We start from the raw sequence: 15,522 nt of genomic DNA, 5'->3' as shown, positions 1-15,522 counted from the left end.
TAAAGCCTGTTTTACACTGAGCTGTCACTTGCCTGGTCGTTTTGATCTAGGACCCTGCGGGCCCTAACAATTCAACTACATCTGGCTTTGCTGAATTCTGAATTCTACTTTGTGTTACATGGAGTCCTTAGCTCTAAAATACAGTAACACAGCTCTGTGTATACATCCTTATAACTAAACAGAACATAACTATTGGTGAGATTCTTGAATGCTGTCGATTTCATAACAGTGATAAGGTGTTAAAGGCATGTCAGTTTCATTTATGAGATTAATTTATTTTTCAAGAACTGAGAACTGAGAATTCTCTTTAAAATCCCTTTTATATGCACCAATAACATTAACGTATAAAACTCAGAAGCTGCTTGTAAAGCAATAGCAGATGTGGAATCATGATATGCTAGCAGTTTGCAACCTTGGCTATGATATTAGATGGCGTTGTGGGTCTTTAAACACTGTCTCAGAATGTTAAAGAACACAAAAATATGTAACCAATCAGATTAAAAACTTTCTATACTCTACTCTTAGGAGATGGAGGAGATGACCACATAGTCCAGAGATAAAGAGAGTGGGAGAAGGAGAGAGAGAAAATTAAAATCTAACAATACTTTTAATTTTGTTTGCCAAACCCAAGTGCTGAACCATCCTTTAATGTCCTTATTTGTACTGTAAGAATAAGGGAAATGTAGCTTGTTGCTGTGAGATGATTGCAGTCATTAGTCTAATAGATCTACTCAGGCAGCAGAACAAACTATGCTGTGCTATCATTTATGGATACATTGAGGTTTCAATAATGTGCACTTTAATTTAGTCTGGCTATAATTGTTTAGAGGCTTGGGCTGGAAAGAGCCTTCATAAACAGCAGTCTAATGTCATGAGTTTAGCTGCAGTCTCAGTGCTCAATCAGTATCTGTTTACAGTCCTTCCACTCTCTCTCTCTTTTTATGTCTATATCACTCTTACTCACATAGTCACATATGTACATGTATCTTTTTGAAACAGAGCTCATTTTTGTTACCCTCATTTTCTTTTGTCGTGCTGGTGCTACAGTAATGAGTGAAAAACTCCATTATCTCTTTTGGATTTTTTTTTTTCCCACTGACATTCACTCTCGCACAATTACATCCATTCCCACACCCCTGCTGAATCACACATAGCATTTCTGAGAGAACAGGAATGAAACATTTCCACAAACCTTTTTTTTTTTTTTTTTATGAATGAGTCTCTTTCTTCTCTGATCTTAAACCAAGTATTAGACAGTGTAATGTGAATTGCTTTGCAAAAATTGCATTAGGTTCATTATAAGCAGAGTTGTTATATAATGCCAAAATGACTTAACAGAGCTCCAATACATCCTCATATGGCAGCAATGACAGAGCAGTGCATCCAAATTCTAAGCACACTAATAAGGCAAACAGGATTTTAGTTTTCCCATTGCTGGCAAGAAGTCTTAAACAATAATGAGATTCCTCAACTTCACAGACATCCAACCTCTCTTTCCCACATATGTGCAAATGCTCATAAAGAATGTGTTTATATGTGTTTCTTATTTACACACACACACACACACACACACGTACAAATATTATGCCACTGTACATTCTCTCCGATACACTCTCTATTTCTCACTCTCTCACTCACATTGTGCTCAAGCACACATTCAACACACACACACATATATTAACACACCACTGAATATTCTCTCTCACACAAGCTTTCTCTTGCTCTCTCACTCATATACCATGCACACACACACAAAGACAGACACACAGATAAGTAGGCTAATTTCACTGCTGATCAGGGAGTTTTGAGGGTTTATATCCTCTGAGTCTACAGCTGCCTTGACACAAATCACAGTCTCTAAAAGGAAGCATTAGTCTGACTTCCTGTACTGATCACATTTTAGAAGACATCGTATCCTAAGCCACTAATTCTTAGCCTCTGAGAAAAAAAAATGCAAAATCAAACCACATGTATTATCCACTGGGAAATTCACATTTTAAACATAACAATGAATTTGATCAAATGTGCACTTTCTACTGCAAACAAAACAGTAAAGGCACTTTAATTGAATGACATCACTTGAGATCACATGATTTTTTTTTCCTTTCTCATGTTCACTGTTGTTTTCATTGATGACCATTAATGGAATATAAGGCACTGAAGAGAGAGCATTTAAGATGGGCCTCATTACCAGCAGAGTCTGCCCATGCTTGAGTAGCACCTAGGCCTAAGGCCCTAGCAGTAGGAACAAGAGCAAAACGTAATCTACCATAATCCCCTTAGTTCACCCAGGAGGGCCAAGAGGGCCTGTTTTAGAAATGTATAGCCTGTGATAGAAACGGAAAGAGAAAGTGATGCTATCGCCTTCTCCATGACTTAGAAAGGGGTGAGAAAAAGGCTAACAGTCTCTCTCAGCCTACCTGACCCCAGGTCAGAATAGCTGCCTCTCTCTGAATGGATATGTGGAATTAATGGTGTGGCTGTTTCCACAGATACATGCCTCTTATTCAGACTTGTGGAGTGAAAGAAAGAGAACACTGGCATTGCTGATTATGTTTACTTATGCCTTGTTTAGAGTGGCCTTTCAGAGCTTTTGACTATCTAACTGGGAATTAATTAAATCAGTGAATTGATCAAGCAACTAATGCATAAATGAAAGACCAGTTGTTTTTTATATTTTGATCATTAACACCAACATTCTTGGAGGAAAAATAATGAGTACTCAAACACAGTGTAGTTGAAGCACAGACAACAGAGCATGTAAATCCTTCTGACCAACATAAATTGTAACCAGTTTAGCATCAGCACCAAGCTATGCCAGCACTCCTCTGCTTTCTAGAAATAAAGCTTATTTTTTTCCACAATTTACCCCAAATCCATTTGACCTCAAGAGTGCATAGTGCTCCACACAATAACATTGAGGGATGGTGGAGATGGTAAAGGGGAGACTCTCCCTCTTGCCTAAAGAATAGAGAGAAATGGAGAGAAAGGTCAGATCATCAGTCTTTTGTGTTGTTTTAATGGAGAGGATGGCTGTCTGCCAAGGCCTATTTGATGCCTTAGGAGCCAGGTTAAGTAATACTGCAGCTGGGATAATATCTCTCAGTGGGAGCACAGGAAGGAAAGAATAGCTGTGGTGAAATGGATTTAAGGCATTAAGAATGGAAAATGGGATTTACCTACAGGCTTGAGCATTATAGCATTATATATATATATATATATATATATATATATATATATATATATATATATATATATATATATATATATATATATATATATATATACAGACACAGCTTGATCCTTACACTGCAAAGAGTGAAGGCAAGGCCCAATGGGAGAAAAGAGTTAGAGTTACTGTTACACAGTGTAAAATAAAAAGAATGCAGTGCTAATGACAAGAAAGTATTAAATAAAGCAAAAGCTACTGGATAATGAAGAAATTGAGAGGTTTAGTTAGGCACTAACTAAGAGAGAGAGAGCATGAGAGAGAGGGGTTTGGGTCCTTTTCCTCACTTTTTTCCACACTGTGTGTGTGTGTGTGTGCATGTGTGTGCATGTGTGTGTGTGTGTGTGTGTGTGTGTGTGTGTGTGTGTGTGTGTGTGTATGTGTATATATATATATATATATATATATATATATATATATATATATATATATATATATATATATATATATATATAAAACTTTAGGGATATTAATCTGTCTAGTTAGGAAGCATAAGTGATTGTGAATCAATTTCACCTGCTTTGGTGTACAACACCAAACAACAGTAATCCCCAAAAAGGGAGTGGTTTCAGGACATGGCCACAGATAATTATTCCCTCCTTATCCTTTCTGACTGATTCTGCTGTGCAGTTCTGTAGTCCTTGTCACTATTGGTAGCAATAGTAGTCCTCTAGTGGGAGCTCTGCTCACAACCCAGCACTGCGGTGAACATTATGCTGATTGCAACATCATCCAGCATGACCAGTTTAGCAGTGGGTCAGTGATGGTCTGGGAATGCATATCCTTGGAGGGTCGCAGATACCTCCAGATGATAGCCAACAGTATTGACTACTGTTGGGTACTGAGATGAAATCCTCAGAGTCATTGTCAGACCTTCCACTGGTGTAGTGGTACCTGGGTTTCTCTTGGAGCAGGAGAATGCCCAGCCTCATATGAGCAGAGTGTGTAGGCAGTTCCTGGACAACATAGGCATTGATGCCATTGACTGTCCAAATTCACATTCCCCAGATCTGAATCCAATTGGAAACCCCTGGGATGTTATGTATCAGTGCATTTGACACTGCTAAGTAGCACCATAAACAGTCCAGGAGCTCACTGATGCCCTGATCCAGGTCAGGGAGGAGATCCCCCAGGACACCATCCTGTCTCATCAGGAGCATGCCTAGATGTTGACAGGAGTGCATACAGGAATGGGGCGGGGCATGTATACTACTGAGTCACATTATGAGTTGCTGTGATGAAATTCTTGCAAAATGGTTCTGCCTGTGATTTCATTTTTTTTGCTTTGATTTTCGGTGTGATTTTGAATCCAGCCCTCATTGGGTTGTTCATTTTGGTTTTCATTCCAGTATACAATTTATATCAGCAATACCTTCAAATTGAATCTTTCATTAATCAAGATCTGATGTATGATTTAAGTCTTCCCTTAATTCTTTTGAGCAGTGTATATACCCAGCTGACAATATGGGTTTATGGAAGGATGTAACATTAACAATAAGTTACATCTGTGATGATTCACAAACAGGCAGTTGCTCACAGCGGATGTTTTAATGTAAAAAAGCAGGGGTCCACAATTGTACTCAGTAAATAAAACAAGCATAAAACAAGACAGCAGGGAAATATCAGCCAAAGGAGTGTCAGAGCCATGGTCAGGAAACAGTCCAGATTCAATATTTTTAAAAAAGGCTGGCTATCCAGACCATGACCAGACCAGAAAAACTCATGAAATGTTTAAATGACACTAGTTGGTCTTTATAAGGATTGTAAATGGGAAACAGGTGAGTTCAATTAGTATTCGGGAAAAGATGATCTATTGATTGTTTCCTGAGAGGTTCATCTTGTAGGATGTTTTCTTGATTCTCCTGGACATTCTGGGAGATGGAGTGGCCAGGGGGCTGTGTGATATATATATATATATATATATATATATATATATATATATATATATATATATATCCTGTGGTGTTCATATTATTCTAAGCACATTCCTTACTATTTGAACTTCAGCTCATCACCTGTTTCACATTTCCGTCCACCTATCTGCATGGCTTGGCATGACCCTTTGTGGCAGGTGACAACTCACCTCACTGTGCCTGAAGGTTACAGTTGCTCAAACCTGGCCCCACTTCTAATGGTCTAATCAGCTCCAGACAAGCTTACCCACCCCAGCTTTGCTTGTCATCTCCCTCACTGAAACGCATGGAGATCAGTGAAGAGTCTAGGGCACATCATGGCACCAGTGCATCAGATGCTGTTCATACTCCACAGTGATGAGGTCATGGAGGACTCAGTGTTGCAATAACCTCACACTTCCTTTAAGAATCAAAGTAGACATCCACAAAGGACAGGGCAACAAGTGTGTTGACTGAAATCAAGCAAATGGGAAAGAAAATACATGTTTTAGGACTTAAATGTAAATGTAAATGTAAATGAAATTGTTTAATGTAATAATAGAACAATTTCCGTTCCGACTCCCATTTACACAGCCTAAAGCCATGCAGTGCTACAAAGTAAAGTGAGAAGAGATTGTTCTTTATTTCAGTAGAGTAAAAATAACCAAATAAAATGGCAAAAAACAAGTCACCTCTCAGGCATCCGAATGTAAATTACTCTCAGGGGTATTTGCATTGCTTTATGAATCTGAGGTCATTCCATGTACCTGAGCATAGCTAAGACGTAAATTTCAGGTTAAATTCATGATTGTATTTCTCTCCTACCCACCAAATAGCTAATGTTCAAAGAGATTGCTACTTTACATTTTGCAAATATTGATTTCCTTTTTTTCTTTCTTTCTTTCTTTCTGTCTTGGAATAGCAGTTGTAATTTTAAATTATTTTAGCAATGTCATTAGTTTGCTTTTTCGTCAATTTAGGCTATTGTTCTGGTCATTCCAGTTTTGTTTTAAAAAACTGTAAGTTTTTAAAAAACTGTAAGTGGCTATTAATTATGCATGCATATATTTGTGTAATAATAATCATTCAATTAGGGATACATTCAAATTGTATATACCTATATTAATCAATACATTTGGTTAACCTAAGTATACATTTAGTAGACCTCCATTTGTAATTTAGGTTTCTGCATTTTTGGATCGAAGCTAATTATTTCTGTAATTATTTTGCCAGTGCACAGTCACAGAGACCTTTGGGATATCTAGGGTGTGCACTGTATGGAATAGCATACACTGTGATCTGCAAGAGAACACAATTGTGAACCAAAAATATGCATGTTGGTCAAGGACGAATTACAAATTATAGTATATTCACACTTGTAAATATTTTAGGCTAAACTAAAAAAAAAAAAAACTATTTATGATAAATAACAAGCCTAAACAACTTTTTTTTTTTTTACAGGAGTGGTAATCCACTGCTCAATGGCTGTGAATTCATTGACATGTGCACAGTCAATATCCTCCATCAAAAGTATCCTCAGGCTCCTAAGGCTCTCCTACTGTGCTCTCACAAGATAAATCCAGATAGGGTTTTATCATAACACATCTGTTTCAAGAGAGAATTTTTTTTTCTTGAGCAGACATCTTTAAAATAAAACAATGATAAACATTCAAATCAAATATTCAAAGAAAAATGCAAGATACACAGCCTTGTATGTAATGTTTGCTTTGATATGTGAACTATAATGTGTTTATGTTGAAAGAGAGCTCACATGTTGGCCACATCTGAGGTTCAACATTTGCTCTGAGGCCCTTGTCTGTGGGTTGAATGAGAGGTACTTAGAGCTAATTTGAGGATATGATTTAACTTCTGGGTCTTCACGTCTAAATATTTTATAACTTTCTCCAGTATTTGTTCAATAAATCCATTAAAGCTCATTTTGTTTGTAATAAGCACATCTGAGCAAACCATAATACTGTGTAAAGTTGGATCTAGTCCTTATGGTAGATATATTTAAAAGCCTACAGAGCAAACAGATTATTAAGGGTGAGACACAGTAACCACATAAAACTGAATAGCAGCAAAGTTTAAATGCACTGCCACAATGGAGCAATCACAACAACCATAAAGGGAGAAAGGACTTCTGAGATTCTTGGCTACTGCAGCATGACCCCAAGCCCCTGTCAACTGAGGGCAAACTCCTATGGAAACAGCTTATCTTTAGGCACATATTTAACAAATTACAAATGAGAGCAGTACTGTCTTGGGATCAAGATCTATTAGGCATAGGTATTAGCATACGGATAACTACTTTGGAAGCTCCATTATATGTGGAACTGACTAAAGCTTAACAGTATTCCCTCTTCAAATCAAGTATAAATATAACTTATGAAATATGTTTAACTTTAAAAGTTTCAGCTTTTGGATTTCCAGGAGGTGTATCCCTCTGTGAGATCATCTGTGTGTCCCATGAGTAGATATGTGAAATGACAAATACTAGTGAAGAAAGAGAGAAACTTTCTCTCAGTTAATTCTATACTGAACAGTCTCAGAAGCAAAAATTTACTGTTTCTGATCAATGGCTGTTAATCGCTTTTTGATTTCAAAATATGATGAATAATGCATGTTTACCCTCTCTGGCAACTCAGTTTGTGTATATGGTTGAGAAGGCAGATGGGTGTGTTTCATGGCAGAGGTAAATATGATAGAATGGAACTTGTGGAAGGTTGTGTTGACTGTCCCCCAAGGTTGTGTAGTCATTTGAAATTTGATGAAAAGTAGAGAAAGTCTGACCTTGGAAGAGAGAGAACCTGAGACAGAGAGCACATTGGAAGCTTGTGTTTTATGTTTTGTGTGTTATATAACCTGTCAGGCTCAACCATTACTTCTCACAAAGCCCTTGAAATCCAAACCTGGATATAAATATATAAATAAAAATGAATAAGAAATGTCCAAATCTAAACCTTTGTGGTGACAGCATATATGTTTAAAACTGTACTGCTCAGTAGACAAAAAAGTATTAAGTATATAACTAAAATTACTGTTACTAAATATTTTGAAAATAATTGTAGCGCAAGGTATAAACAACATTTAACATGTGACAATCTTTCTCCAGGAATAATAAGAACAGCATTGCCCAATATGAATCGAGAAGCAAGAGAGCACTATGCAGTGGTTATCCAGGCCAAGGACATGGCAGGTCAGGTGGGGGGGCTGTCCGGTTCCACCATGGTTAACATCACACTAACCGACGTCAACGATAACCCACCCAAATTCCCCCAGAGTGAGTAATGCAGCAAGTGCAATGTTTTGTTCATGTCTTAGTCAGGTAACAAATGAGTCACAAGACCCGATACAGCAGGATTGAAATGTTCCCTAGTAACTGATCATTGAGTAGGATATATAATTTCTCAATATCTGATATGGCCAAGAGCCTACCTACAAAGCCCTCTTGCATGGTAAGCAGAACAAATGGGATTACATACTGTAATCCTATGCATTTAAAGGGTTAAACAGGTTTCCAGTCTCATCCTCAGAGACCCCCAGCCAGTCCTATTTTTTGTCCTGTTCGAGCTCTTCAGTTTGAACAAGGTATTCACAGGGTGCACCAGCACTTGATTGTCTGGCCAAAGCATGCTGGGAGCTGGAATAGCAAAAAAACTGACTGAGGACAGAATTGAAACTCCTGCTATGGAGATTAAAATAAAAGTTCAAAAGTGGTTAAGGTAATGTATATATCTAGATGAACAGGTAGGCTTTTGGGGAAAACAGCATTAAGTCAATACATTAATATTACAATATCATGTCCAGTATCATTTATTGTTACATTAAGAATTCACATTTAACGCAGTCCATCTTTTACTACTGCACAGTACCTTAACAGTCGTATAAATTGTTATTGTAATGTAGATAGAAAACATCATGTGTTAATACTAAGCACAAGTTCTTTAAGGTCAGTTATGGATGATTTCTAAGAGCATTTAGAAAGCAATATATCTCTTTAGAAATGGTACTGTGTAAATATCCCTCTTTCTTGTAAGGATGCTATTTCATGATAACATGACTCATCACTTCCTTGGTACTCAAAAATGCCATTTTTAATCACTGAAGAGCAGATGTCTAAGCAGCATGCACTCTGATTATAAGATATGAATTTAGATGCAATATTTAAATGCAATAATCTCATCTAAATTCAATGCAGTTAAAATTCACAAAAAACAGTAATCCCATATAATCTACCAACACAGAAAAAAAAAAAATGAGTGGATGCTCATTTGTGAAATTTTAAAACCTTTCTGTGGATGAGGAATGCTTTCACCATTTTCTATTTTCTAGGAAATGTTCCTCAGTACACACTGTTTTGGGGGGTGTTCCTTTCAAGTTAGGGAAGGAAAATGTTTACAAGAATTGCTAGCAATTTACTAAACTTTTTCATGTGCTAAAATCATCTGGTGCTAAAAAAAACCCTGTAATGGCAGTTGATTTAAAGTCTGTGAGGAAGTCTGGTTCTGTGTGAGAACAACATATCATCAGGCACCTTTTTGTGTATCTGCAGAAAACTACCAGGTGTTTGTCCCCGAGTCGGCTCAGGTGGGCAAGCCAGTGGGAAAGATCAAAGCCAACGATGAAGATGTAGGGGTCAATGCTGAAATCAAATACAGCATCCTGAACCCTGAGGGAGCCAGCATGTTTTCCATCTCTACAGACAAAGACACAAAAGAGGGCATCATTAGTCTTAGAAAGGTACCCAGTCATTTCACTACCCTACATTTCTAACAGAAGGGTGCAGACAATTCTGAAGTAAAACAAAAGAATGCATAGCTATGAAATTGATTGGTGTAAAGTTTTGTGTACTTTTAATACTTTTTGTTAGCTTGGCTCTTGGAGTCACACTGAAGACTCATTCTATCTGTCCAAACTCATGCACAATCTCTGTTCATCGTTCACACACACACACATGGGAATGCGTGCACACATAAAGAGAGAGTGTGTAAAAGAGAGAGTTCAGTGCAGTAACCTCTTGGGCAAACCTGGTAATAAAAGCTAATATTACAGCTACACTGATATCACTTACAATAGCAAGCATAGTCTCATGGGTCAAAGTTCTGTTTGAGTCCAGTGAATCTGTTGCTCATCCAAAAACCAATATCAGCCTTTTATTCGTGTCAGAGACCCAGCCAACTAAGGTTGGAGGTCATATTGACAAATCCTCATTCAGAAGACCTTTCAGCCTCCATGTACAAGAAAGACATCCATTAAACAATCTATCCAAATGCATCACAATTCAGCTTTTATGCAATGCAGCCATTTGGCTGAGCAAAATGTAATTCAAGTCTTTTCAATTAAAAAATTTAACTATTTTGGCCAAATGTAAAACCGTACTATCACTAAATGCCTCTAGTCTTCTGCCCACAAACACACCCAGGCCCTATTGAAGTAATTATGCCACAGATTCTCTGACCTCTGTTAAATACTGGTAAATAATTTTTGTGGATGTTTATTGTGAACTTTTCATTTATTTTTGTTCAAGATGACCACACTGGAGATTACTATTATACTTACATTTATTACATCAGAAATTATATTTGTCCCTGATCTAATAATTACACTGCTTTTCAGCCCCCAAAACACCTAATTATCTTTTCATTGTTGCCTTCTAGCCCCTTAATTATGAAAAGAAGCGACAGTACACTCTTCACATTGTAGCCGAGAATACCCACCTGGACCCTCGCTTCTCCTATTTGGGAACATTCAAGGATGATGCTACTCTCAAGATAACAGTGGGTGATGTGAATGAACCTCCTGTTTTCTCGATGGATTACTATATTATGGATGTGTATGAGAATGCCCAGATCGGGACAGAGGTGGGGGCAGTAACTGCACATGACCCAGACAGCAAGAACAGTCCAGTCAGGTAAGACTTGGAGACCTAAGGGCTTCATTCATGCTTGACTACTGTATGTGGAACAAAATCCCAGTGAACCTGACATACATTTTCTATTCATTTCTGCCTGTCTTCTTCATAACCAATCTGATAGGACTATATTTGAATGGTCAATTTGTTGTTGCCAGTTATACTACTACCTGTTCCTTACATCACCTGCTCTGTTCTGGCCTTCCCCCTGGGCCTTCCTACCTCACTCCTAAAAATATGGACCTTTAATGTCCAGGATGCCAGTTAGGGAAAGCAAGGCCATAGAGAGTTTAAATGTTTCTAGGTTTAGAATCCAAATCCCAATCACCAGTAAAATTCCCAATGGCAAACTATATTCATCTCTTCTCCAACCCCCTGAAAACAAGTATACACACCTCACCCTGGTACAGCCCTGATCTTAAATTTAGATACCTGAATTTAGATACCTTGAGCATCTTAATAAGAAACCTTACTTACAGAGAACTTGCTTGCGTACACTAACCACATTAATCAATACAGAGATGCTCTTCATGCTTTTAGACCTGGCTACCAGTCTGGAATCATCAGCGAACAGCAACAGAGCCACTACTACTTTCACAATTATCAGCTAGCTCACTCATCCCTTGCCTTCACACTGTCCCACTTTTATATTTCATAGAATGACTGTTTTAAGAATTTCCAAGACAAAATACCCAGCATATATGATCAAGTCCTGTCCTGACCTGCAGCTGATTCTGTTCACTTGCACTTATAGCATCAATCCTTTATTCAGTTTTGCTCACCAACCCAGCAACCCATCTTTACTTTTTAAATTTTGTCTCTCTGTATTCTCACAGCTCTCTACAGCCTCCAGTGTGGTTCCTCCACCTCTATCAATTGCCACTGTAACTCCTACTATCTTATTTTGGCTTTTATACTTGTAGCCACTATAGGCCCAGCTCTAATTTTCTCTATCTTGCAAGAGTCTATGAGAAAGTAGCGGCCTGTCTGTTATAAGCACAAATGTCCCATAATGATTGTACAGTCAGATTTTCAATCTCCCAAAAGCACAGAAACTACCTTTCATAGATTGTTCAATTATATCCTCCATTCGGCTGATTCTGGTTCTATTAATATTCTACTCCTTTTTTATCTTAGTGCTGCTTTTAATATAGTATCCAGTATACAATTTAAATCTCTCAATGCCCTGGTCTCCAAATGTTCCCCAGGGGTTTGTCATAGGTCCTTGTGGTTGCTGTCTATATGCTACCTTTTGACACTGTAATTCAGCAGCATGATCTGCGGTTTCATTTCTACGCTGATGACACTCAAATCTATCTTAATACTCAGTCCACTCAACCCACTTTTTCTTTCCATCCTGTTTCTCTGTTAGACTGTCTTCAAGAAATCAAACACTGGATGTTATCAAATATTTCTGGGGTCAGTGATTTATATCCTTCCTTAGACAATTTTTCCAACTGTCCCCTCAAATATATTTTGTATCTGGGGAATTATCTTTGCACCCACAATCTCCTTCCAAGCGCATATTATCTCCATAACTAAAGCAGCAATGCTGCTTATCTATGACCCCCACTCTCAGTTTTTACTATTTCAAAATCCTAGTCCATCATTTATCAACTCTCATCTAGATTACTGCCATTCCTTTTTTCTGGTCTTACTACTAAATCCCCCATTATACAGCAATACATCTAAAATTCATTAGCTGCCCACCTATAAATACATAGAAGGTAATCTGCACATTACTCCAATTCTGTTTAATTTACATTGGCTACCAATAACCTATCAGAATTCAATTTAAGCTCCGTGTTACATACAAAGCACTGAGTTTTCTTCCTTCCTTCTCCCTCTTTGAATTTCATCCCTACACTCCATTCCACTTATACTGCTCTCCATTCCATTCTCTGAAATGTCCACTATGGCAGCAAGAATTTAGGACACACCTTAACACACTTAGCACAACCTACTTTAGTAATTGATTATACCCCATTTACCCTGATATATATAAAATTAACAAAAATTCAAATTCATAGTTTCTTCTATCATCTTATTTCTATTCTGTATCTTTTCAAAAATTGATTAATTGTATATTTATTATTATTATTACTAATAATATTGTGTTGTTGTGTTCTCTTTGTATTCAAAGTTAAGCCACTACATAAATAAAATGCATTGTTATTATTTTCATTATTCAATAATAATTGTTGAAATCTAAAATCACTAGCACTTCAAGAAAGCCTCTGCCTGTTCCATTGGGGTTGAACTAGGACTAAATGCCTTTGCCCTTCAGCATATGATGTATCTGAAGGAGTACTGTATAACATCGTAGATTTAGAAGATAAGAAGAAGATAAGATTCTGATGGAGCATGCCTGCTCCTGGTAAATGACATCTGATCATATCTGTCCCCTGAAGTCATCCAGGACAAAGGTCACAGCCTGACTGTGGACCATTTTGATGGAAAATTATGTACATTATAGGCTTGCATAACAATCATAATTTAGCAGATTATGGAATGCAACGTAATGTTGATATAGCGAAATGGAAAAGTAAAATGAAAATGCAATACATTTTATTTTCTAAATAAACAAAAAAGATCATTTGAGCAGCTGCTATATGCGGAATGATTAGCTCATCAGTGGATTCTTTAGTAGCACAAAAATATTTGCCATTTCTAAGTTCATATTTGCACCATGTCATGACAGTCCTTCTCTTGAACATAATCACAATATTAGTAAGAACTGTCATACAATTAATGCTTCATTATGTCTTATGTTGTTTTTCTGGCTCTTGTTATTACTCCAATTTTTATCCAAGTTATTCTCAAAGAGCTCCAGTCGGTGCTAACCTTGTCAATATCAATATACATTTATTTTCTAATTACCTTAACCTTACAATGAGTCAGTCATCATAGTTCTTGGCACAAACAGAGCAGAAAAACTTTATATTCAGATGAGATTTTAGTACCACCATTTGTGAAGCATTTATCTCCTTCTCATTCAGATCCCTCCATGTCCCTCACTCTCTCTGTCTCCCTTCTGTCTCTCCCTCTCACCTTTTTGATTTGTATATCATTTCAAATCTGTGAAACTAAAATAGATATTTTTATATACATTTAATTGTATGGCCTTGATGTGTTAACTGCTGAAAAGACAAATATGTTTTACTTTAAAACAACTAGTTTATGGGAAGATTTATAAAATTTTATGAATGTGTTATTTTACATGAAAAGCACAATGCCACTAGGCCAGCAAATCAAATGACTTTTGTCTTGTCTGTGTCTGTGTTTGAATAGGCAGTTTAGAGGAGCTCAAGGTCCAAACACAAAACATTGAAAGGAGATTACAAATTATTGATCAGAGATTATGCTGATGCACTATTGACTCTGTAATGCTCTATTGAACTATACTGCTGCTGGTACACACGATCACCACTGGTTTATATATGCTACAAAACCAGAATATATATATATATATATATATATATATATATACACACACACACACACACACACACACACACACACACACAATGACTTTTGCTTGACTTTTTTTTTTTTTATAAATGTCATCCTTAGTGTTGGTGAGTCATGGATCATCATCCACCAGTGAGGACTTTCTGTTATATTACCTCACATAGCCAGCCTGCTTAGGTGCAAGACAGTCCACCAAACAGAATTCTTGATTATTATAAAAACACTAGCATATGATTGCTATACCAATTTATATGAAATTGAATTTGATATGCTGTATGGGTCTACCAATGATCCTCTATGTAGTAGGCAGGCAACCAATATCAAGCCTAAATAATAAGAGCACTCCCATTATCATGCATAACCATGATATCTTTGTTTTTAATGCTGTACAGATGATGGAAGCTATGGGAGGATTTATGCATTATTAATGATCTCTCTCTCTCTCTCTCTCTTTCTCTCTGTTTTCTATATATAGATATTTCATTGAACGTGATGAGAAGGGAGAGGGGTATTTCAACATCGAGTCTGTCAGTGGAGTCATCAGAACCACTCAGCTTCTGGACAGAGAAGACATACCTTGGCACAACATCACTGTAATGGCAACAGAAGAGGGTAAGTTCCATGGGTGATTCTGATTGGGCAATCTGCTTTCACAGTATACATATTAGTTATAACAAAGGCAAGATTCACTGAGTGCTTTATGCTTCATATTGAGGCTCTGTCACCTGGTAGCATTGCCCTGTATTTCCATTATACTTTATGTTACACAACATGTTTGGATTCACTACTTTTCCCAAGTGCATGCAGCAATCTCACTTTGGCCAATCAATACATCACCATGGACTTTAATAGCTACCCACTCATTCCGGGTAGTGCCAAATGTGTGATCAAACTCAGGCTTGCTGCCTTCTAGCTGGAACGCCTGGCTTTAGACCGTCTCTGGGCAAGCTCTGGGCAGGGAGTGGCCTTCCAAGAAAGGATTCTTGGGGGTCACATATCTTCAAAAGTGTCTGGCT

General features: G+C 37.3%; 1 protein-coding gene across 1 annotated transcript in view; it reads left to right on the top strand.

Moving 5' to 3' along the window:
- The window catches only part of LOC113576448 (cadherin-18), a 61,251-nt gene that overhangs the window by 28,754 nt on the left and 16,975 nt on the right, over window positions 1–15,522 (top strand). Inside the window, exons 5-8 of the mRNA XM_027008511.2 lie at window positions 8,237–8,404; window positions 9,677–9,864; window positions 10,782–11,035; window positions 14,982–15,118. Coding sequence (XP_026864312.2) covers window positions 8,237–8,404; window positions 9,677–9,864; window positions 10,782–11,035; window positions 14,982–15,118 — 747 coding nt within the window. The remainder of the gene's footprint in view (window positions 1–8,236; window positions 8,405–9,676; window positions 9,865–10,781; window positions 11,036–14,981; window positions 15,119–15,522) is intronic.

This window comes from Electrophorus electricus, chromosome 14, assembly GCF_013358815.1.
Source record: "Electrophorus electricus isolate fEleEle1 chromosome 14, fEleEle1.pri, whole genome shotgun sequence".
NCBI lineage: Eukaryota > Metazoa > Chordata > Actinopteri > Gymnotiformes > Gymnotidae > Electrophorus > Electrophorus electricus.
This window is presented reverse-complemented; position numbering and strand designations above follow the sequence as displayed.